This window comes from Lemur catta, chromosome 25 (genome assembly GCF_020740605.2).
Source record: "Lemur catta isolate mLemCat1 chromosome 25, mLemCat1.pri, whole genome shotgun sequence".
Classification (NCBI taxonomy): Eukaryota; Metazoa; Chordata; class Mammalia; order Primates; family Lemuridae; genus Lemur; species Lemur catta.
The window spans coordinates 1,330,828-1,356,349 of NC_059152.1; the positions used below are offsets into that span (position 1 = coordinate 1,330,828).

At 42.3% G+C, this 25,522-nt stretch overlaps 1 protein-coding gene across 2 annotated transcripts in view; it reads right to left on the minus strand.

The window, feature by feature from the left end:
- Window positions 1-25,522, minus strand: part of TP53BP2 (tumor protein p53 binding protein 2) — a 45,131-nt gene that overhangs the window by 10,203 nt on the left and 9,406 nt on the right. For both annotated transcript variants that reach the window (XM_045537100.1, XM_045537101.1), the window contains exons 2-13: window positions 22,116-22,263; window positions 16,384-16,497; window positions 12,712-12,794; window positions 10,683-10,784; window positions 8,033-8,207; window positions 7,161-7,342; window positions 6,642-6,806; window positions 6,025-6,253; window positions 4,597-4,707; window positions 4,135-4,283; window positions 2,920-3,382; window positions 969-1,741 (exon numbers count right to left, since the gene is read on the minus strand). In XM_045537100.1, the coding sequence (XP_045393056.1) occupies window positions 969-1,741; window positions 2,920-3,382; window positions 4,135-4,283; window positions 4,597-4,707; window positions 6,025-6,253; window positions 6,642-6,806; window positions 7,161-7,342; window positions 8,033-8,207; window positions 10,683-10,784; window positions 12,712-12,794; window positions 16,384-16,497; window positions 22,116-22,263 (2,694 nt within the window). The remainder of the gene's footprint in view (window positions 1-968; window positions 1,742-2,919; window positions 3,383-4,134; window positions 4,284-4,596; window positions 4,708-6,024; window positions 6,254-6,641; window positions 6,807-7,160; window positions 7,343-8,032; window positions 8,208-10,682; window positions 10,785-12,711; window positions 12,795-16,383; window positions 16,498-22,115; window positions 22,264-25,522) is intronic.

Sequence of the window (25,522 nt, forward strand, 5' to 3'; positions counted from 1 at the left end):
TTTTCCTAGTTTCAAATGTTTACTACATAAAAATTGTAAGGAAGTGTTTACTGTAACCAACAGTTAAAATAACTCTGGACAATCATTATCTTTGAACACTATCATTGCCTAAAAGATATAATAAGGGATCAAACACATAAAGTACATTTTAAAAAATCCTCCAAGAAGTGTTACTTTGCTTCTGACCAGGTTTTAAATTCACAGCTCAGCATCCTCCTTCTTGCTGTGCTTACTGAAATAAAATGACTTCAAATTAAACTGCGAAAAAGCAAACTCCATTTAGATATTTTGGGATTTTTATTTTCTCTCATCTATTTCAAAATGACACGGTAAACTTTCAAACAAAGGCTTAGTATTGGGAAGGAGTGTGAAAAACCTGCTCAAGTCGAAACATGCCAAGTTTTAGGACTTGCTGTTAAACTACCAAGAAATCTTAGGGGCCATCCTGTGAGCAGAGATTTTCAAAGGGGTGTTCATCACACCCCCTGCCCTGAGACCCTCCTTGGTCCCACGTTATCCGGAATCCTTCCAATTTTAACACTGTTCTGAGATTTCACCTGTGTCATTAAAAAAAATTTTCACTGACAGAAAAATTTTGAAAAAGAAGAAAATCACCAATGAGCAGTTACACCACCTGACTTCACACAGCCAAGCCAGCAATCAGAAGTTTCAAACCCAGGTCCTTTTAGTCCCAGTCGAGTGACGCTTCCCTACCGTGTGACGTCAGCCGGAGAGGAAACGGCGACTGTGGTGTTTATGGGACTAAGAACAAAACTCTGTCTCCTCCACAAAGAAATGGGTTCTTTCTAAAGTACAAAAATGTTCTGTATAGTGGATATATCGCATTTTGATGACATTTGTAAGATCAACTCTGTGCCAAGGGAAGTGTAAAAGAAACAGGCAAACTGGAGAAGGAGAATGTGACACCCACAGAGACCGAAATGGCCCCGAGCCGGCGCGTTACTTACAGGAGGCAGAGAGACCTGCCCGGTGATCTCGGGCGGGCGCATGCTCCCCGCGTCTTCTCCCGGCCCCTCGGGCTCCCCGGAAGGGTAGGGCGGGGGCGGGTAGGGAGGGTACTCCTCCAGGTACACGTCGAGGAGACGGGGAGCCTCTGGGTTTGGTTCTTCCGCGTCCTGCTGGAGGTCCGGGCTGCTGTCTGGGACTCCTTCGGGCACATAGTCAAGGCCCGGAGGAGCCGGCATGTCACTGTTCTCCGGACTGGCACTCCCCACAGCCTCGGGGGACAAGGGTTCAGGAGCCAGAGAGACCACCTCCTTCTCGGGCTCCACTTGTAAATACGGATTCTGGATTTCTGTTGGGCTTTCTGAGCCGGCAGGCCCTGAAGTCGACTTAGATGGGTACGACGGGGCAGAGATGGTCTCCATGGCAGCAATGGTGGTCCTCTGATACAAGAGTTTCTGAATATTTGGCCCATTAGGACCTTCGGGCTCTGTGATAGAACTACGCTTCTTTAGTGGCCTTGGTGCGTTAGACAGTTTCTTCCGCAGGGCTTCTAGGTCAGCATCGCTCTGGTTTCGGTAAGGATTCGATAAGAAAGGCAGTAACTTGGTCGGGCTGAGCGGTCGAGGAATTCTCTCATTTTCATGGTTCTCCTGAACTGAGGAAACGGGCTCCGTGTCAGGTTCTGGACTGCCGGGCTTGCCCTGCCCGCTGGAATAAACGTTCTCTGGGTGCTGCTGCTGATTTTGGGCAGTGGCAATCACAGGCTTGCCATATACTAATTGGGAAAGGAGGGGGGAAGCCCTGATTAGCATTAATTAAACAAAACTGGCCAAGTAACAGAAATAGCTAATAATAACTAAAGCCTCTTTGAATTTCATAGCTATTACTACATAATGCCCTTCAAATATAACTTTTTGAAAATAACAAATGACAAAGCAAGGGTTACATCTTTGCATAATAAACTTATTACAGAATCAAACCCCCTATTGACTGTAACATGCACCATTATCTCATGAACAATAAGAAATGTTGCCAATTATAAGAAATCACTGATTGTAGCATCTGAATTTAGACCATCACAGTGTGAAAAACGTTTAGAACCAATGAGAACTGGTAATCTCCCATGTGTCCACATTACAACTAACAGGCATACTTTTCAAAAGCAAATTAATGTGAGAAATCATATTTGGCTCATAAAATTATTAAGAACCACTTATATTTACCACTCCCAACATTCTGATTATGTCAAAATTATCTAATTCCCCAATTATTCAGTTTTCACCAAAGACCCATGAAAAGAAAGGAGTGAGAGGTAGCACACACATTGATTCTTTGCTGTCTAATTCCCGTTATGACATCTTAGGTTCCAATTACATGCTTATTTCATGACTAAAAAGCTATTTCATTCAATTAAAACACGGTCAATTTTATTCCAGTGCTATAAACTAGTAATTTAGAAAGAACCCAATAAATTTCCAGATTGTGTATGTTTAACACAAGCAAATCTTATTATGTTTTTACATTTAACTAGTGGCTCTGCCCTCATTAGAATGACTTAAAATACAGTAGAGAGTGTTATTTTTCAGAAAATATACAGACAGGGGCAGCTGTCCAACCCTGTATGTGCCAAGACAGCTGATCAAACCGACAGGGAAGGTGCGCGAAGGTGCAGCCTGCCAAAGCGTCATGCCCTGTGCGTTTGCCCCCTGCTCACCAACGAGCCCCTTCAGACCCGAGACCACGCTTCATTCTCCTACTATCTTCAGAGCCCACTGCAGGAGCTGACATTAGCCGCACTCTTTAAACTCCCAATAAAGAACAGAAGCCAGAATTAAACACAGCTCCTAGAACAACATCAGTCAAAATGGGGACTAGTTATTTTGCCGTCTGCTGAAAGACGGCAGCTTTGGCACAGGACTTAAGCACGTCACCCGTGAGGGTACAGAACCTTACCACTGGGGAAGTGTGGCCCGCGGGTGTGCGTCTTGGTCAAGGCGCTCTGCACGGCCTGCTGGAAGTTCTTCCCCGGAGCCTGATGCTGCGTGTACATGGAGTATATCGAGCTCGCCGCCACGGTCTGGGGCTTTCTGAAGGGGGGGAGCAGGGTGTCTTTGGAGGGCTGGGGGGTGAAGGGCCGGACAGCAGCAGCAGGTGGACTTTCTTGCTTTGAGCCTGGAGAAGGGGTCTGGTCTTGGCCAGCGGAAGGCACACCGGGAGACAGCAGCACTCTGGGCTGCTGCCCTGCGGGCTTGGGTTTATGTCCCATGGATGCGGCAGTTGCTGACAATGGCTGAGGATTTCCATCGGCCTTAATGTCTGAAGGCGGCTGATTAGTTTGTCCAAAATAAGGCAAATTAATCTGTTTTGGTTTTGTAGGAACAGGAGGTGGTACCTTAGCTACATTTTTATTTGAAGCCTGTAACACACACATATACAAAGCCAGTTAAAACACTGTATAACCAGGTACACAGGATGGTCTAGACAACCCAATTTCACAAGTCTAAGTATAGACTATAAAAATATTAGCTCTACATTTTTAAATTATTAAAATCTCTGTATTTAATCACATTTAATACAGGACTTCATTAATGCAATACAATTCCTCCCCATATGACTTTCTCATTTCCACTCCCTACTGGGCAACTGTAGGTGCCCGCTTGAAAACTTTTAACTGCCAGCCGTCTTCGATAGCCACAGATGGCACCGATAAACAAAAACCATTCTTGTGCATTGGAACTTCATGCAGTCTGCCACTGTGGTAAAAAACACCTAACTTGGAGCACTTACCCATAACCTGGTTAGCAAAGATTAAAATCCTAGCAGTTATAGAAGATTCACCATCAAATTGTTTGATGTAACCTAAGCTCCAAGTTTTGAAGAAATAAAGATATTTGAACAGCACAAATAGGATGCTCTTTAATGCACTTACATTGTTTACAGAAAGACACAAAATGACCCGGAAGCAAGCATGTTGGCCACTCCCCAACAGGGTCTGAGAACACAAACGGACTCAAGCAAGGGAAAGTAAAACACCACAATGCTGTTCCATTTTGCAATCTTCCAGATGCATCTTGTTTCTTCTACTCTCTCATATAATCCTTAATCCCTCCTAAAAATAGCACTACAGAATGGCTATTAGATTTTAGAAACCAGGACATGCTTAAGTACCTGAGCATCCCTCAAGATATCCTCACTGCTCTGGTTTTTCCTCAGGGTGCCGAAGGCGGGCGGGGCAGCAGCCTGGTCCACTGTGTCAAACATGGAAAAGGGACGCACCTTCTTCTCCTTCTCCCTCAGCGGAACCTCTCCATCATCAACTGAGGGCAGAAAAAATCACAATGATATTCCAACTGTTTGGAACAAAATTTCTCATTCACTCAAAAGTTTCTCTCTCCTACATCTCTCTGAAACTCTATGCCTACTAAGTGCTTTCCCATTTTTAAATTAAACTGATAAAAGAATAACCCAAATGCTACAATGATAGTATCATAATTGCCCAGCTAAACTAAGGTGTTCTGGTAATAAATACGAGTTTGAACACACTAGAAAACGAACTCTCTAAAAAGAATACACAGCACCTTTTAGCTGAGGAAAATACAACGGTCAGGAGTAGCACAGGTCAAACCCCACCTGGGTCCAGAGCGTTGCCGGCACCGTGAGGCGCAGACGCAGGGCCCGGGCTCGGGAAAAGATCTGCACTTGCCGGACTCCAGTCAGGGCCGGCCGCGTGGATTTTGGAGCCTGGAACGCAGAAAAGCAGCTACAGGTAACTCAACATTCTGAAGAGATTCTTAATGGTTCATTTTATCGCTAAGACTTTTAATCTCTAAAAACAGCTTTAAATTCCAGACTCACAACATCCTAATAAATTCACTTAGAAAGTACTGTATTTGATTTTACATTTCTAATTTAAGATTCTCCCATCTGACTCAAGCAATTTAAAATTAGTCATAGCAAACAGAAAGTCTGCTAGAACCAGTAAAGACGTTATTCTTCAGTGTTAGAAAACATCACCATCACAGCCAGAAAGTGAGTTCCAACTCTGCAGACCGAAAAGTCTGAGGTGTATCCTATAAAGGATAAACTCAGTGATGCACAACAAAAAGGCAAAAGTGTGGACTTTTAAGCCAGGACTTCAACCAGTCTTTCACAAATCAGTATATTCAGGTTTTAACTAATTTTAAAAGCTATGCTTTTTATTTTTCCTTATAGAAACAAAACAAATGTAACTTTCTACAATAAAATCCAGACCACATGGCACTATTACGCCACAGTAGTAATTATGGCAAAATATCGAATACTTTTAAAATTAGCTATTTCTTGCACATGACAATGATTAGGGAAAAGAGCCAATACTGTTACTTTTTCCCTCCAAGGGTCTGAAAGATAAGGTCATTAATGGATCTTTTACTCTGCTTTTCCTACAAGTCTCTTTTTATTTTCTCCTCCCACTACGAAACTCTGCCTTGCACCTCCCCATGCATCTGAAGATCACACAGAATGCAACAATGACTAACACAAACAGCCTCTGCTATTTTCACTTTTAATCTCCCAATGTTTACCTTTATTCTAAAAATTATCAGCAAATCCTCATGTGCAAGCACACATGAATACTTAACAGCATTCATCAACAGAACAGATTCACAACCTCACGTTTTGTAAAGATGATGCCACTGACACTTGCATGTATGGTGTTTTCACACAAAAAGAAAAGTTCTCAAGTTATTCACATCTGATCAAAATGTCCTTAGTAACAAGAAAGAATTTTTTAAAACAATTTTCAGATTTGCGAAAATATTATTTCATTTCCTCAACAGAATTTTATTATTTAGGGTTAAAAAAAAACCTTATTATTGCACAACTATGATATATCTATAAAAAATTAAAAAAAATAAAAAGTTATCCTTGCCCTAGCAGAGAATACAAAGGACTTTTTAGAATTTAAACATGAACAATGAATACAAGGACAAATTTTTTTTAAACTCTAACTTGGGAAAAAGAACACGAGGATGGGAAAGAATTATGCTGTGTAAAGACTTACAAATGACCTGTTTTTACCTTTAGTCTGCGAGGCGGCTCCGGATCTCATGTTGGGCAGGGTGTGCGTTTTCATCGGCCCCTCTGAAGGCTGCGTGACCAGGGGACCGTCTGGCAGGGCCGGCTTCACCAGCAGCTCGGGCCTGGAGGGCATCCGTGGCATCGTAGAGGACTGGATGTAGGGACCTACCGCAGCCACGCGGCTTGGGGCTGACACCGCTTGCTGGGGAAGATTCCCATCAGACGAAACCTTCAGGAAAAAGCGCAGGTCCTTCAGCATTAAAAGTCACAGTGGATGAGGAAACTCAGAAAAAGCTGTGAAATTTTCATAATTTTTAAAATAAGCCCTTTCAGAATCTACCCATAGAGTTTATAAGAAATGCTCCAAAATAAACACACTCCTCAGTGACCTCTCACCCACACTTTATTACAAGTATTAGAAAGCAAGACGGAGCTACGTAGGTAATAACATCAAACAGTGAAAAAGCAGTGGGTTATCTTTTGAGGATGCAGAAACTCCATCTGTTTTCTGCGGGTGCACTGAGTAGTGACTGAGGAAGCTGCTTAGGAACCACTGACCTCACTGGGCTGGTCATCTTCTCCCTCCTCCCCCGCCCGTCACCAAACAGCCCACTTACTGGCAGATTTTCTTTTTGCTGCAGAGCTGCCTTCTTCTTCCAGAGCCGGTCCCTCAGCTCATTAACACGCTTGTCCATGACTGCCACTTCTGAATTACGCTTATTCAAACACTCCCTCTGTTGCTGTAGCTTGGCATTCTGCTCTTGATTCAATTTGTTTCTTAACTGAATAAAACAGGGAGGGGGGTAAAAAAACATAGCCAAGGAGTAGGAAGAAAAATCTCTCAAACAGAGAAAGAACCACATGGTTAACTATTATACAATTTCTAAAAATGTAAGTTCCCTCCTCCCCGTCCACACTTCTCATCCCATGGTTTAAAATTAAGTGACGTCTGTGCTAGACCACCAGCTGTGGTCAGGAGGAATGCGTCCAGTTTCCTGTCTCAGGCACAAGAAAGTTTATTCTAGATTCTCTGGTGTTTAGGTTCCCCCCCCACAGCCCTGCCCCCTTCCAGGGAAAGCAGCTGAAATCCAGCACTTCCTGCTACAGCTCCGCGTCCCGGGGACGGCGTGGTTCACCTGCAGCTCCCTGTACAGGCGATCGAGCTCGGCCACGGCGGACTGGCCGTCATGGTGGCCGTCGATCCTGCCGTTCTTGAGCATCTCCAGCTGTCTGGAAAGTTCCTCCACTTTTGACACAGCCAGAACGAGTTCCCTCTGCTTCTGTTGGAACAGACTGTTCATCTGTTCGATTTCCTCCACTAGAATGAGAGAGAGAACAGCAACAACAGTTGGAAAAAAACAAAAAGAAAAAAACGGGCTACTTCCCAGGCAACCGGGCTTTACAATAAACTTTCTAATAAAAAGTAGAAAAATTTTTCAGAATGTCCTAGAACAATCTATCTCTTTTAGAAGAAACTGAAATCAACACAGACATCTCTAAATGTCTGTGCTTCTGTCTCAATGTAATCTTTATCTAGACTTTGTATTATGAATATTAAATATCAAACTCTAAATTTTAGAAACAATGAAATTTCTTTAGAACTTTCCTCCTAATTTTATAATGGTAGATAGAACTATTAATTCACTAAAATTTTGCTTAAAATGGCGTTGTAATAGATGGAGTCATATGAATAAAAATCTTTGCCTTTATCAAATTTTCAGTCAAAAAATATTTAGAGGGGGGGAAAAACTACGACATATTCCAAAGGTATCTTAGAAACCTTGTCTAAAACTTTTAGCAGCTGAATTCAATTCAGAAGAACCAGAAGCATCACAACTGCAGTGAATTATATTTTTCTAAGAATTTCTTTTACAGTTACCTACGAAGACTCACCTTATTCTTCTTACAACAATTTATATAAACTTACTACACCAAGGTGATCTTTTACACCAAAACAATTTAACATGTAGCCTTTGGTATTACAGTAAATCTACTAAGAGCAACTCACCAAGCTTCCCGTTGCTTAGCCTCTTCTGTTCCACGTGGCCTTTAAGTGCTCTCACTTTTTTAAGCTTAGCTTCCTGATTCTCAGCTATTTCTTTTAGTTTCTTAAGCTTCTCCTGCTCAGCAGCCTGTTGCTGTTGACGCTGATCTTGTTGTTTCAAAAACTTCAGGCGTTGTTCCTAAGGATAGAAGCAATCATTCGGTGTATCACTTTAAGCAGGTCTACCACTAACCTCGAAACGATCTATCTGACCACAAGCTGTAGGTGCTGAGACTGCGGTGCACCTGCAACACTGCTCTGGTCTCAGCACACATCCTGCACACGGCCATCAGAATCACACTGGGAGTTTGTTCAAAATAAACACTCCTGAGCCCACCCTAGAATCCTCAGAGGTAAGATCCAGGAGTCAGTATTTTTTTTGGTGTTGCTGTTGAGACAATCTTGCTCTGTTGCCCAGGCTAGAGTGCAGCAGCATGATCACAGCTCACAGCAACCCCAAACTCCCGGGCTCAAGTGATCCTCCTGCCTCAGCCTCCTGAGCAGCTGGGACTGCAGCCACCACACCCAGCTAATTTTTTCTATTTTTGGTAGAGATGGGGCCTCCCTTTTGTTCAGGCTGGTCTCGAACTTCTGACCCCAAGTGATCCTCCCGCCTCTACCTCCCAAAGTGCTGAACTTATAGATGTGAGCCACCATGCCTGGCCAGTTTTCATAAACTGCTGCAAGAATTTTAAGAAGTTGTTCATACAGAAATGAGCAGCAGTATAAGAAAGTAGGATCTGCAGTAAATTTAGAGTCAAACCCAAGCTCTGCTACTTATTAGCTATGAGACCTTGAACAAATTCATGTAACCCCACCAAGTATACAAGTCTATGTTTCCTCATCTGTAACATACGGCTGATCAATAGTAACTACCTGTTACTGCAGTGAGGATTAAATGGAATGCGAAATGTAAACCTCTGAGCAGTATCTTACCTAGTATAGTATACACTCAATAAATGGTAACTGAAAGAGCTTAACACCTTTAGAAAACTGCAATTATGAAATGTGAAATTTTTTTTCAAACTGAGTAACAGAAACAAGTTATAAATCAGCAGTAAACTACTTCTTAGATCAAAATGCCTAAAACATATAAATAACATGGAAATAATTTCAAAATAAGGACCCTGACGTTAGAGATTTATTCTGTAACAATCTTTTTATTTGAATACAGAACCTCGCTACTCAATGTCACAGCGCATCAGCATCACCTGGGAGCTTGTTAGAGATGCAGAATCTCAAACCCTATCCTGTACCTACTGAATCAGAATATGCATTTGCAACAAGATCCCTGGGCGATTCACATGCATGTCAAAATTTGAGAAGCGAGAATACACAGGATTTTGAAAAAGATGGTATATTACAAACAGAAATGATACATAGGAACCCTAGGAAGTATTACATGTAAGTCCACAGTGTGTGTTGAGAACTGCCTTCAAGAACCACTGGGACCGGGCGTGGTGGCTCACGCCTGTAATCCTAGCACTCTGGGAGGCCGAGACAGGAGGATCGCTTGAGGTCAGGAGTTCAAGACCACCCTGAGAAAGGGCAAGGCCCTGGCTCTACTAAAAATAGAAAAAAAATGAGCCAGGTGTGGTGGTGCCCACCTATAGTCCCAGCTGCTCAGGAGGCTGAGGCAGGAGGATCACTTGAGCCCAGGAATTTGAGGTTGCTGTGAGCTAGGCTGACACCACTGCACTCTAATCCAGGTGCCAGAGTGAGACTCTGTCTTAAAAAAAAAAAAAAAAAGAACCCCTGGCCATTACTTCAAAGCCCTACTGGGTCACCTGCCATGTCAGACCATCAATTGTCTACCCCAGCTACAGTGAACTTACAGTCACCAAAGGAATGGTCAGTTGCGGATACTGGGTGCTTAGCCGAGGGATTGAGAAACTACAGCCTACAGGCCAAATCCAGCTTGCTATCTGCTTCTGTACACAAAGCTTTATTGGAACACGGCCACACCTATTTGTTTCTGTATTATCTACAGCTGCTTCCAACAGCTGAGTTGAGTAGTTGCGACAGAGGCAGGACAGCTTGCAAAGCCTAAAACACATGTGTGTAGCCCTTTACAGAGAAATGTCTGATGGCAACAGGTTTCGATTAGAAGCTTATGGGCGGCAGCAGAAGCCCCAGTGAGACTGATTCTGGTGGTTATGGAGAGCCTTCTCTTATTTTTTCCTGTTGACGACCAGACCCAGGATCAATGTGTAGGTAAAGAATGTCCCCAGAGAGAGGCAAGCAGGTTGTCAGCAGTGCCCAGCAGCAGAGGGGACAGTCTCAGCATCAGTAAACTCTAAAACTCCTCTTGTCGGGGCCCAGGGTAGTCCCTAGCAGCAAAGACGCAGGGCGCTCTGTGCCTTTCCCATGTGACCGACGCCCAGCACAGCGCAGTCGACTTCGATCAGAACCAAGGGTCAGAGTATCTGGACAACCAGGACGGTAAAGGCTCCCAGCAAACGCTGGCGTGAGGGTTCACAGAAAGCACCAACAGCAGGTGACTTTTAAGTTGACAGCATCAACTCGTATCTGTGAGGTAACTGGCTTAATAGTGAGGGTAGAATGTAAACAACCTCACACATACGTTGACAACAGTGGCCTGTTAAGACACTACCTTAGTGGCCAGCATTTGTTGCTGGGCCTCAATCTGCTGCTGCTGGCGAGATGCCATTTCCTGAAGTTCAGCAAGAGTCAGATCCATCCTAGGACTATTAACCTACAAGTGAAAATACAAACACACACAACCCAGCTTACTCTAAAATGATCACAGAAGATTCCTCCCTCAAAGGTTTGTTTATACAGACCACGGATCTTTCAACAGTTAGGGACATAAATGGAACAACTGAGAATTACTTTGTTCTGTAGTTAATTTATATCAGGACAGTGTTTGATCATATTAAACATAGTACTGAGGAATCGACAGCAAATCTAGAATGCAGTCACCAGAACATCATTTAAAAACACTTATAGCACTAAAAAATTCAAGATACAGGCCGGGTGCGGTGGCTCATGCCTGTAATCCTAGCACTCTGGGAGGCCGAGGCGGGGGGGATTGCTTGAGGTCAGGAGTTCGAGACCAGCCTGAGCAAGAGCAAAATCCCATCTCTACCAAAAAATGGAAAAAATTAGCCAGGTACAATGGCACACGCCTGTAGTCCCAGCTACTTGCGAGGCTGAGGCAGGAGGATCGCTGGAGCCCAGGAGCTTGAGGTTGTAGTGAGCTATAAAGATGCCACTGCACTTTAGCCAGAGCAACAGAGTGAGACTCTGTCTCCAAAAAAAAAAAAAGAAAAAAGAAAAAATTCAAGATATAATGCGTCCTCAGGAATAAAGCAAGGACATCTACTCTCAAAACATCTACTCAACAATGTCCTACAGGTTCTAGCCAGTGCAATAAAATAAGAATGGAATTAACAGCATCTGGATTGGTAACAAAAAAGTTAAAATGCCTTTATTCATAGACAACAAAATCATCTATGAAGAAAATGGTATGGAATCCATAAAAAGCTACCAGAACTTGCATTCTAGAGCTTGGGAAGCAAGAAACGAAAAAAGAAAAACAAAAGCTACCAGAACTAATACGTTATGTAGCAAGATTGTGGACTAAAGATCAATATGCAAAAATGAATTGTATTTCTATAGATTAGCAACAAGAAGAAATTAAATTTTTTAAAAATGGCATTTACAATAGTATTGGAAATATGAAATACTTAGAAATAATGTACAGTGGCAGGAAGTAGACCCAATAACGATTCCCTGGGAATGGGAAGGGAGGCAAGAAGGAAGAATTACAAAAGGACACAAGGAAACTTTTGGAGGTGATGGATGTTTTCATCACCTTGATGATGGTGACAGTTTCACACATGTATACGTCTGTCCAACTGTATACTTTAAATTTGTGCAGTTTACTGCACATCAATTATACTTCCATAAAGCTGTTTTTTTGAAAAAACAAACAAACAAAAAAAAACCTAAACCCCAGGAAGAAGGGGATACATTGTGTCCCGACGCACTAAAAAAAAATCCTGTTTATGGCTCAAATCATTTTATGACTTATAAAATCTTCCTTATATCATCCTTTCATCATTGTAAGATAACTATAAGATCAAAGGATAGAAAAAGGGAGAATCTGAGGAAAGGCACAATACGAGCAAATGGTACTTCTGGATTTTAATGTAAATTTACTGGAGATCAGAGAAAGGTACTTTAGCTATTAATTAAAATTCTGAGCTCTGAAATGTCGTTAAGCATACCAAAGATACGTGCTCATATATATACACATGTACATGATTTATATGCAACAGGAGTATAAACATATGATTTTCCATTTTCCTAAAAGCAACAAATAAAATCACCAAAAACAAATAATTCCCCAAACTTGTTCAACATTTATTTTGTTCTCAAGTTGTGAACAAACATTTATTTTGTTCTCAAGTTGTACATTCAGCATATAACTTCCTATGATAAACAGCCATGTAGAGATCACTAAAATTAATATTTTCTATGAAATAAATTTAAAATAATCTTTAAAATAGGACCATCCTTAACCAGTTGAACAACAAAGTAATGAAGAATGAGATTTAAAGGTTAAGAAAGCGGTATCATTGTGGTACATATAGCATGGACTAAAAACGCTCACTTACGCCATTCTCCTTTCTTCGATGTTCACCAGGAACTTTTACACCATTTCTTTTTAAACTTGGATCCTGAGATCTTGGTCCACTTACTAAGCACAAAATTCAAAAATTATGCATTAACACTGGAGTTGAAAGATATTATAAGTACCAGTTCATTTCTGAATTCTGTTATTGCTGCTTGATACTTTAAAGTTGAACATATACTTCAAATAAAATATTTTCTATTGTCAATGGAGTTAAGATCTCCTAATTCCGCCTATTTTGGAAAATCAATTACATGGAACAGTGAATAGTTAGCATTAAGAATATCATACGCCACTTATTCATTAGGAAAGCTGCCTGATTCACATACCAAAGGAGGAAATATTAACAAAACTAATGCACTTCTGACTACAGGTAATTCATAGAATTTGTTTATAGTTGCTCCTCCTAGTTCTCTGTTTAGCTACTCAGTAGCAAAATCAAGAAGAGCTTCACTGAAGAAAATAACTAAAAATTAAATCAATCCATCCTCATATTCATTAACAGTGTTTTTAATTTATTATGGGAAGGAAGCACTTGAAAATAGAACAAGTAGTATTTTGATTATTTGGTTTATTAAGAACATATTGTGGTAATTTGTAAGTACTGTGAAGTACCTCCCCACTTTTAAGAAAAAAATCTGTTTTCTTAGTTTGGGAAAGTACTGACTGGAAAACACTGTGTATTCCACTCTTTTGGCTAAAAAGAATTTTTCAAGCCAAACTATATGGGTCTCTCAGTATTACTTAACGCATCATAAAAAGAAAAGTCATAATTTAAACTAATATAAGAAATAAATAATATCAACAAAGAAAATTTTAAAAATAAATTAAGCTCATACCTATACTTCTCAGATATTAAAACAATTATCAAATTACCTCCTAAGAAATTTTAGATTAAAATTTCTTTTTAATCAAACATCTATTATACCAGCCAGCACAAATTCCCATGTCAATAAATACACGTGTCTCTCCTCAGAGCCTGGGGTCACACTTATATCTAACTCTAACACGTTAGCTTTATTTTTTAAATACTGCTCAAGGCCGGGCGCGGTGGCTCACGCCTGTAATCCTAGCTCTGGGAGGCCGAGGCGGGTGGATCGCTCGAGGTCAGGAGTTCGAGACCAGCCTGAGCAAGAGTGAGACCCCGTCTCTACTAAAAATAGAAAGAAATTATCTGGCCAACTAAAAATATATATACAAAAAAAAAAAAATTAGCCGGGCATGGTGGCTCATGCCTGTAGTCCCAGCTACTAGGGAGGCTGAGGCAGGAGGATCGCTTAAGCCCAGGAGTCTGAGGTTGCTGTGAGCTAGGCTGATGCCACGGCACTCACTCTAGCCCGGGCAACAAAGTGACACTCTGTCTCAAAAAAAATAAATAAATAAAAAAAAAAAATAAATACTGCTCAATTCTCTGACAAAATAGCTCAGGTAATCTGTCACAACATTTCTGTAAGAAAAGAAAACTTCTATAATTTAAGCATAGTTGCTTTCTTTGCTGCCTCAAAGAGAGCAATTTAACTAACTTCTCTTTTGTATAATCAGTTACATAATTAGAGCAAATAGCAAGAGCTTTAAATATAATTTCATATACATCCTGGGTCACAGGTCCTAGTTAAATTTAAAAAAGAATATACTAACAGTCTCCTAATCCTTAACCTACAAGTCTGAACCAAAAAAAGCAAATTAATTCCTTACTAAAGGAGACTGGAACGCAATCCTGTTTTACTCCAGTTTCAACACTGTGTGGCACTGGTGTTGTGGAACACGGTGAAAACAGCTCCTTTATCTTCAGATTTTATTTCTCACGTTACAAACACACTGAAACTGCACATTGCACTATTGGGAGACTATTTAATAATTTACTTAGTACTATACCGCAAGATATTTGAATTGGTAGATGAACGGGTAAAATTCAACTCATTCATTAGAAAAGGATGTATGCAATGTAAAAATAAAAATAAGATTCAAATGCCAATTTAAAACTACAAAAAAGAGGGCCTCAGGAAAAAAAAATACATGCTTACTTAAAATAAAATGACAGACACCAGTGATACTGAAAGGCAAGCAGGTAGCCTGGCTGAGGTGATTCAGGTTCCACTCCTGGCCCTGCCTCTGGGTGTGTGGCCTCTGACAAGTCACTTAACCCCTAAGTATCAGCATTTCTCATCTGCAGAGTAGAAGGGGCCAGACTGAGTCAAGTCTGCCCCCACCCCCACCCACATTGTAAATTTAATCACTTCTAATGGTCAGACACCATACGGACACTTTGTATTAAAACAACAGTTAGTAATAAAGCTGAGATTTTATAACATTCATAATGAACATCCGTTACCTACATTCTTACTCCTAAGAATTTATATATGGAAGTCACAAATTACCCTCAACTTCCCACTTTAGAAATGTCATCGTTTTGCAAATACGCAGTAATCCTACTTCAACCCCGGCCCCCCCTGAGAACACAACTTCCCTGTGGATCTCAGATCTGAAACTGCCCGTCCCCCATCCTGCGAGACCTCCAGGCCACAGGGACCGCTGTGTCCCCAAGGTCTAGTGCTGCTTCCAGCACTCTCTCTCCACACTCCTTACTGTCATCTACGAACTCTGGTCACAAGCCCCGGTCACTGAAGACGCGACCAGCTGACTCCCGTGCTGTCTCCACCTCCAAGGCCTGGTCGAGGACTTTACCAGCCCAACGCTGGCTCCCAGTTCTTTCCAAGGCCCAGCTGGGACCACACCACCCAGATGCGCTCTACCTCTGAAATTTCCAATTCAAACATTCTACTTTTGACCACAATTTCCTTTCCATCTGCCTGTCTCACTCACCTCTCACTGACCTGTTCGTTCATGGAGCTGAGACCTGCAGTCCCTAACCCCCTGTGCTCTTTCCCCACAGCCGCCACCTCCACTTCTTCCCCACCCAGTTCACTCGTCACCTTGTCTCCTCTCCCCGTCCCACTGACCTTCCATGGAATTTGTCTGGATAGATGGGTCAATCCAACTGTTTCCCTCTCCGTACAACCCGCCTGGGCTGCAGAGCACCACCGGAGAAGAACCCCGTATGATGTCCTGGTCTCCAGTTTCAACAGGCCCCGTGGCTCCCGGCAGCCTGGCTTCCCCAGGAAGCACCTCCCCTCTTCTGCACAACAGCCCCAGCTCCCACCCACCCCCACCATCGCTTTCAGATGACTCTGCCTCCCACCGCAGAGACAACAAATAAGTTTCCAGATGAGAAATCCCTCAACCGACTCCCACAAAATGCACAAATTTAACAGCATCTGCCACAGTTTTCTTTCTGTCCTGTCACAACAGAAGAGGGATCCAATCTCTCCATCAGGGCTGCGGAAGCACGTCCTCAACAATCCTGGCCTCTCAAGTATTCCCTCTTTCTTAGAGTTCAACTTCCTGCCCGGTTGACCCCTTCCCACCTACATTAAAAAACCAGAGTCAAACTTCTCCCATCTTCAAACAAACCACACCCTCTTCTCACCCCCAACATTCAGGTCTTAAAATAGTGGTCTACCTCCACTGTCGCAACCTCCCAACCTCTCCTTCACCCCTCAAATCACCTGGCTCCTCATTGTGTGCCATCTACCATTCCCGGCTACTCTAGTGCACAAAATGAAAGCTCACACATCTGTCAGGATATGCTACCTACCAATGTCCCTGCCCGGGGGTCGTTCATGACGAAGGAAGAAACGAACTTCATTCCTCTGACTTCCAAATCGTTGAAGAACATCAAACATTCGCTCATTATCAGCAACTGGACGTTCTAAAACAAATGCATAGAAATCACATTATCTTTAGGTAAAAGGATGACAAATATGTCATTTACCATCCATCCTTCAGGCAAAGCGTACATTAGGGATGTAGGAAATACCTAGCATCTTAGATACTTTTTTTTTTCATTGTAAGAACTCTTAGAAAACACAGTATCACAGATTTCCACACAAAAAATCAGTGTCAGGCCAGTGTAGAGTACTAGAAAGAGGATGGATCTCAGCTTGCTGTCAGGAGGTTGAGAGTCTAACCCGGCAGCTCCTTACTAGCCACAGGCATGGCATTTAACTTCTGTAAGTTCCAGAAGCTTCTTGAAAACCTATTAGATTAGATGGTCCCTTCTAACCTAATATACTATGATTTTCTAAATATACAAAGAAAAAATAAAAGCAACTTTCTAAACAGCCTGGTTTTTAAATTATATTTTCTAATATAGGCTATTTTGAAATTATAATTTTATAAACAATGTTAAAAAAAAATCAGACATCCATTTCCAAATAAAAGGCTATTTACTGCAGTGAAAACATATCCATTTGGCCCCTCTTGCAGCAAGAATGCCAGTGCCAGAACTTTCTGAAGACAAAAAGGGCACAGCTAATAAAAATGGCAGCTTCAGGAGAAACAATGTATGTCAAGCTCTCCTCAAAAAAAATCTCCAATCTCAAGGGAACTAGATATGAAACTAAACAGACAGAGGAGGCAACTGCTTAAAACCAAAGAAACTCCAGTAATGTCAACATAATTTTTAAACACAAGAATGTTGAAGAAGCCTAAGAGAACTCCACACACTTACCAGTGATCAAAGACACTATCTCAGCACCTTAAGTCAACAACGTGGCCAGAGGAGGCAACAGCCAAGCACAGGCAACTTCGTGAACTACCCTGAGCCTGGCTGCCACAGAGAAAGCAGTTCTGGTTCTACTTCCAGTAACATAATGTGCTGTGTTGACAGAGACCCTCCTTTTCCACACCACACGAATTCTAACTAAGACCCTCCGAAAGGAAACACCCACAGCTGAAGAGATATCTTCCAAGAGAAATTCTGAGTAGACCCTTCACCCACCCCCACAAACACACGCGCACACACACACCACAAGCTGTACTCAAAAGAAGTACAATCTCCAGGTTCCGGGAGCAGAGAGAACTCAAAGGAAGCGAGGCAACTTCCAGGCCACGCTGGCTCCCAGAAGGGCGTGGACCTTCCTACAAGCTCCAGGTGCGAGGAGCCCCATGGCCCTCTGAGGGCAGAAGGTCGGTGGAGGCCGACGCAGGCTGAAACAGAAACTTCAACGGCTCTCAAAGCCCCTACGACACCCTGTGCTCCACCCACACCCACAGACGTCTCAGCCAAGGACAGACCACATGTATGATGGGGGTCCCACAAGACTGTAACACCGTGTTTTCACTGTGCCTTCTCTATGCTTGGGTATGTTTAGACACACACACTTACCACTGTGTGACAACTGCCTACCGTATCGGTACAGTAACAGGGCAACAGGGCATACCATACAGCCCAGGTGTGCAACAGACTGCACACCACCTCGGTTTGTGAAAGCACACTCTCACGAAGCTCACACGGCAACGAAACCATGTAACAACACCTGTCTCAGAATGCAGCCCCACGGGGAAGGGACGCGTGACTGTCACCTGTCTCAGAATGCAGCCCCACGGGGAAGGGACGCGTGACTGTCACCTGTCTCAGAATGCAGCCCCACGGGGAAGTGACGCGTGACTGTCACCTGTCTCAGAATGCAGCCCCACGGGGAAGGGACGCGTGACTGTCACCTGTCTCAGAATGCAGCCCCACGGGGAAGGGACGCGTGACTGCAGCTCCCTGCCACGGCACTCCTGCTCTGTGAAGCGGAACGTGCCACTCCTGGCCCTCCTCACCCTCGCCAGCACCCGGCTGCCCTGCAGGTGGAGCACATCTGTTCCCGCAGTCGTCACTGAATCACCCGTGTCTGTGGACACCGCGTCTCTTTGTGCACTGCAGGGTACCTGACGGCGGCAGGTAACTTCCAGGTGACCCTCTCGGTCAAGCACAGTCCCCAGCTCTTAGCAGGTGTCCAAGAAACGTGCACTAAGCGACTACACGAGTGGGCAGGGAGGACACGGCAATGGAAGGGGAAAGAAGGGCAAGAAAAGGTAAGGCTTTAACACAGATGAAATGACAGGAGAATACACTTGTAGCTCTGAAATAAGGAACGGTTTTTTAAAAATAATACACAAATAGGTCTGAGATCCAGAGTAGAGGTTTTCTTTTTTTTAAAATACGTACAGATCAAGAGGGAAAGGCAAAAGCCAAAGGAAACTTGATCAAAGGATGGCCGGGCGCGGTGGCTCACGCCTGTGATCCCAGCACTCTGGGAGGCCGAGGCGGGAGGATCGTTTGAGCTCAGGAGTTCGAGACCAGCCTGTGCAAGAGCGAGACTCTAGTCTCTACAAAGAATAGAAAGAAATGATCTGGACAACTAAAAATACATAGAAAAAATTAGCCGGGCATGGTGGCGCATGCCTGTAGTCCCAGCTACTCGGGAGGCTGAGGCAGGAGGATCATTTGAGCCCAGGAGTTTGAGGTTGCTGTGAGCGAGGCTGACGCCACGGCACTCTAGCCCGGGCAACAGAGCAAGACTCTGTCTCAAAAAAAAAAAAAAATAGAAACTCAATGACCAATAAACAAATGAAAAAACAGGCAGCCTCACGGGTAATCAGAAAAATGAAAATTTAAAGAAAAGACAAGTTTTCAGGTATCAGTTTAGAAAAAGTTAAAATATTATTACAATTGTTGATGAGGGATACTCTGAGAAATAACTGGAAGGGGTATGAAGTGATATAATCTTTGTGTAGGAAAATCTGGCAATAGATATATATACATTTTAAAATATGTAAAATCTTATGTTAATTTGCTTCACTACAGTACCTTTTTGCTATTATGTATCCCATCACATCATGTTGTATACCTCAAATACATACAATAAAAAATTTACTTAAGAAAAAATATGAAAACTTTTAACCAAGGAATTCCACTTCCTGGCATCCACCCCCTACAGAAATACTTGCACATGATCAAAAGAGGTTCCTAAAAGGATTTTTACTACAGCACCTACAGAAACAAGAGAATTAACTTAACTGTTTGTTAATAAAGAAATCACTAGATCAACTTTATGCATCCTGTGGAAAATTATGTGACAATTACAACACATAATGATGTCGACTTACACATACTAATCTGAAAAGACCTCCAAGCTACGTTGTAAAGTAAAATAGTAAACCGCAGGACATTGATGTATATGCTACTATTTACATAAAGAGAGAAACAAAGCACAAAACTATTTCCATAGTTACTTATAAACAAAGAGAAACGGTCTGAAAAACTATCTGTTAAAATCATAAGTGATCAGGCCGGGTGCGGTGGCTCACGCCTGTAATCCTAGCACTCTGGGAGGCCAAGGCAGGAGGATGGCTCGAGGTCAGGAGTTCGAGACCAGCCTGAACAAGAGCGAGACCCAGTTTCTACTAAAAATAGAAAGAAATGATCTGGACAGCTAAAAATATATATATAGAAAAAAGTTAGCCAGGCATGGTGGCGCATGCCTGTAGTCCCAGCTACTCGGGAGGCTGAGGCAGGAGGATCACTTGAGCCCAGGAGTTTGAGGTTGCTGTGAGCTAGGCTGACACCACGGCACTCACTCTAGCCTGGGCAACAGAGCGAGACTCTGTCTCAAAAAAAAAAAAAAAAATCATAAGTGATCACATAAAGGGATCAGGGATGGGCTTAGGAGAGAGACATTCATTCTGTTTGTATTATTTCCTTTATTACAATCTAGAACACGTTTAGGTGTTATTAAAATTTCTTTAATTAAAAAATTATAAGAAATGAAACCCTTTACACATCGCCATCACACAGTAAGGTTACTAAACTCAATGAGCAAGATGCTAGAGAGGAAAAGGAACAGGTAGAATCAAGAGTTTCAAGGAAGAGATTAAAGCCTTCGCAAAGAAAGAACACTCCTTCCTCTAAGAAAATGAGAAGGGCGGGTGGCAAGAGAGAATCTGAGCTACAGGGAAGAGAAACTGCAGAAGCACACAGCGGATGGAGTGGATTATCACAGTAAAGTACAAAGCAAGGTAATTTGCGGAAGGAGGTTACCGCAAAGAGCTCGAAAGCTCAAAAGTTCGGTTACTCATTCGGTAAATATTTACTGAGCACCTACTAGGTGCCAGGTACTCTCCTGGAGCTGTGGATACGGCAATGAACAAGACAAAAAAGGTCTCTACTCTTAGATAGTTTACACTCTAGAGCGTCTGTTTGGGGCTACAGGTATTAAAGAGGTGATAAACTAATATATACACACAAAATCAGAGAGTGGCGTGCACGCTGCAAAGAATTAAATCAGGGTGACGTAACTGAGAACTAACTTCACAGCTACTTTTAGCAGGGAGCTCAGGAAACCTCCCTCTGAGGAGGCAATGTTTTAGCTGAAATGCAAATGACCAGAAGGAACCAGAAATGACAAAATCTGGAGGGAGAGCGATATAGGCCATGGAAATAGCTCCTGCCAATGACTCTAACGTAGGGTACAAGAGCTTAGCCTGTCTAGTCAAGGAACATTTAAAAAGCTGCAGGAGGGGACAAAGAGGAAAATGGTACCAGGTGACAGCAAGGACAACGAAGCTACAGGCCTTCACAATCTCAGATAAAGAATTTGGATTTTATTTTAAGAGGAAGAGAAGACACTACACAATTTTAAGCAGGAAAAGTGAAATTATCCAATTTTATTTTAAAAAGATCACTTGGGCTTCTTTACATGGTTGTTCCAATCTGGCTTCTACGGAAAGAGAAAAAGAAGAAAGTAATTCAGAGAGAGTGCAGAAGAGCTTCTAGAACATCCAACTGTAGGAAAGTCAACCAAAGATGAATAAAAGGACTTGCTTGAAAAGAAGTAGGGCTCAGTTGACGTTAGATACCATGAATGGTGTGAGCTCAATTAACACAGTGTGTAACTTGCTCTGGGGACAGGTGGCATCCCCAGAGGAGAAAAAGGAAACAGTGGGAGTTCACCCAGGCTGTGTAGAAACAAGGCAGAAATGATGAAAAATTACTCCCAGATCCACCAACTCCTGTGGGGCCAAAAAAACCCACGCTGCCCCACTTTGGAGCTCCAAAGAACCACGCTGAGGGACTGATTTCGAGGCTTACAATAACGCCCACGAGTTCCCCGCTGCCACCTGCCATGACAGCTCCTCAACACTGGTAGCTTTCCCTAAAAACCTACAAAAACTTTGGGAGGGCAAACCAATCGGGATGCCTCAGATTAATTAGTAAACCCTCAACATACAAAAGATACTTTTGAGCACCACAGGTTTGACCACAGGAATCCCAGGTGACCTTTTATATTTTATTCTATGGTGTTTTCACTTTACTGCAGGAAAAGAAAAACAGCAAAAAGACTTTGTATGCCACAACAAAGCCGGACTGAGAACACCATGTTCCGATGGACACGCTACTCTACATTTCTCCGCGGAGAAACGTGAGCACTCACTTAGGGCCACGTTTATAAAGCAGAATGAATCAAAGCGGGACAGCGCGCAGGCTGTCTGGTCTCTTACCGGAGCCACACCACACCTCAGCCAAATGGCAGTCGCTCTCACCAGGCTCCTTGCACAGGTCTACCACGTCTCTGCATATTGTTTCGGGAGTAACTGGGACTTCCGTGAAGTGCTGCTCGTTGTTACTGAGGTACACGGTAAGAAACATCTAAAAATTAAAAGAGAAACAGTTACCAGCACTGTCTGCATTGACGGTATTCACCTTAGATTCCTTCCTCCCGACAAAATCTCATTTGGAAGGGCAAATGTATGCACTTCAGGTTTTGGAATATTTGTAGATAACCAGTTGAGCATCCCTAATCCAAAAATCCAAAATCCGAAATGCTCCAGCGAGCATTTCCTTTGAGCATCGTGTAAGCACTCAAAAAGTTTCAAATTCTGGAGCATTTCAGATTTTTGGATTAGGGATGCTCAATCTGTATTAAATTATCTTCAATTAAAAGATAAGATCCAACATAGATGAAGCTGTAGGAAAGGTATTCACTCAAAAATATGATGATAGTATTATAAATTGTTAAAAATCACATTTGGAAAGTAAAATAAATGATGTACCAAAAGCCACAGAATTATGTATGCCTCATTACCTTACTCCTGGGAATTTATCCTAAAGAAATAATTGAAATGTAGTACAACCTCTATGGAAAACAGGATAGAGATTCTTCAAAGAAACAAATGCAGACCTGCCATTCAGCCCAGCAACCCCACTGCTGGGTACCTTCCCAAAGGAAATGAAGTCATTTTATCAGAAAGACATCTGCACTCGAATGTTTATTGCAGCACAATTCACAAGTGCAAAGATGTGGAGTCAATCTAAGTGCCCATCCATTCATGAGTAGACAAAGAAAATGTGGTATGTATATACCATGGAGTCCTACTCAGCCATAAAAAGCAATGAAATAATGTCATCTGCAGTAACTTGGATGAAACTGGAGACCGTTATCCTAAATGAAGTATCTCAGGAAAGGAAAAGCAAATACCACATGTTCTCACTAATAAGTGGGAGCTAACAGATGGATACACATGGGCACAAAGTGACATAAAGGACGTGAGAAACCAAGAAGGGGGAGGGTGGGAGTAGGGGCAGAGTATAGGATACAAACTTACCTACTGGGTAAGTAGAACACTATTCTGGTGATGGGCACACCAAAAGCCCTGACTTAAGCATTATATAAGGTACCCATATAACAAAAATGCTTGTACCTCCCTTAATATTTGGAATAAAAAAATAAAAAATAAAACACATAAATTTTTTTTAAAAATTGAAATGATGAAAAACTCTAAATGCCTGAAGATTTTCACTACAATGTTGGATCTATATACAGTAAGATGGAAAACGAAATATCCAGCAACGTGGAAAAGCTTTCAAACAGGGAAAACTTAAGTTAAAATTATTTGCTGGCAGGACTATGACCCAGCTACCTACTACTGTAAGTATAGAGTGTTAGGAAAATGTTAAGATAAAGTTATAAAACAGAATAATACTCAGTTGTTTTATAACTTTAAAAATATATGTACCATCTAAAATATATGTACACATGAAATGACTTGTATGGAATACATAGAAATAAAATCAGTGACATGAGAGGCAGGTAGAGATACCACTTTTAAATTTTTTAAATCTCAATGATAAAATATTTTTACAATAATTTACAATTTAAAAGTATACTTAATAAAATATAAACTGTGATAAAAGAATGCGAAAATATTTCATGAAAAGTGGTAAATGTGATTACTACTTGTTTCTACCTCTTATAGTCATCAATTTAAAGAGAAAGAAAACTCAGGGAAAGGTAAAACCGCCATGCTAAGCTGTGCCAGGCAACCTACAGACACACTGCACAGTAATTCACGCCAACGTCACATCCAAATGAAGACTTGCCCTTCCAAAAATTCAAGGTCACACATAATTTCCATTTTAAAAAAGAATGGGTCATAGATTTATTTTAAGAGTCCTGTTTTTATAGAACATGTACTCACTGTAACTACAATGTCATGCTATTGATATAAGAATGACTCATTTTCAAAGAGGAATTATTTCAGATTAAAACTTGAAAGACTTTTCCAAGAGGAGATGCAAAAAAAAAAAAAACTGGCTAGAGCATTTACAAGACATTTACTTTGAGTCAGACGCTAAAGTGTATTCATTTGATTTAGAAAATCACGTGAAGCTGCACGAGAAGAAAAAAGGAACCAAGAGTATAAGATGTTCCCTAGCACAGGAAGGAAATTAAGCTTTGCAGTAACACCTTTGGAGTTTTGATTTATAAAAACTCAAATCCCTCAGGTTTACTTAAGAGAAAAGAAGAGAAAATTATGCTTTAAAGAAAAATGAACGATCTGTAAAAAGAGTGACATCAATCCCCCGCAAACTTTGCAACTCGCAGGCAACGCCCCACGGGAACAGCCAGGAAACTATGCTAGCAGTGAGGCTGGAGAAAGGCCTGAAGGGTTCCTGGTTTAACAAGTCCTCCGTGAGAGGTAAATGTAAAGCATTACTTATTCTTTATCTGTGGTACCCCTCATAAAGGAAGGCCCAGATCACTTTCTGTAAGAGGACTCCACTAGGCCTACTAAACCCTGCTCAAGCAAAAACACCTCTCTCAACACGATGATATAGAAAAGGGATTTAATTAAGACATAACCAAAGCTTCTCCCACCCTCTAACTCACACACAGCCGTTTAGCCCGACCGTGGCTCACAGCACTGGCAGAGGTTTGGCGATGAGGTGCAGACCACTCTGGTCTCCAGGACCCCCCGCCTCCTGCTCCCCGAAGACCCGGCTGTCTGCTCCAGGGGCCATAGCCGGCAGGGCCCGCACACGGAGGGTGCTGGTGACCATCTGGCTCCCCAATTCAGACAAGAGCCACCCTGGCTGTGGGCGAGGCTTCCAGCCTCCTGCAGGAAGGTGCTGCCCGGTCACCCCAGCCTGGCCGGTCACCCCCACCTCCCCAGTAGCTGAGTGGCAGCCCACAGGGGGACACCGCATCTTTGAGTCCCTTCCCTCAAAGAGACACTCTCTACTTCCCTAACGATGGGTTCCGACCTTATTACGGTCATCGCAGGAACACGGCTTACAAAGGCCTATTATGATTTCTCAGCTGTTTCCCCAGCCTAGAGTTTACTCTTGGGGCCACTAAACTGCTTTTTAAAATCTTCATCAAGTACCATGATTTACGTCTACCCATGTTCCATCAGGGCTCAAGGACATCAAACCTACTTCCACACTAAGCGCACTGCTTTTTACCAGGCGTATTTTTAACGTTACCCATCAGTTTCTACCAACCAAATTTGAGTTATTCAAAGCAAAATCATAAAATCATATTCAAAGGATTTTTTTATATATCATAAACTATTCCTCTGGTCATTTACAGCAAGTTAACATAATATGGAAATCAATAACACAGGAA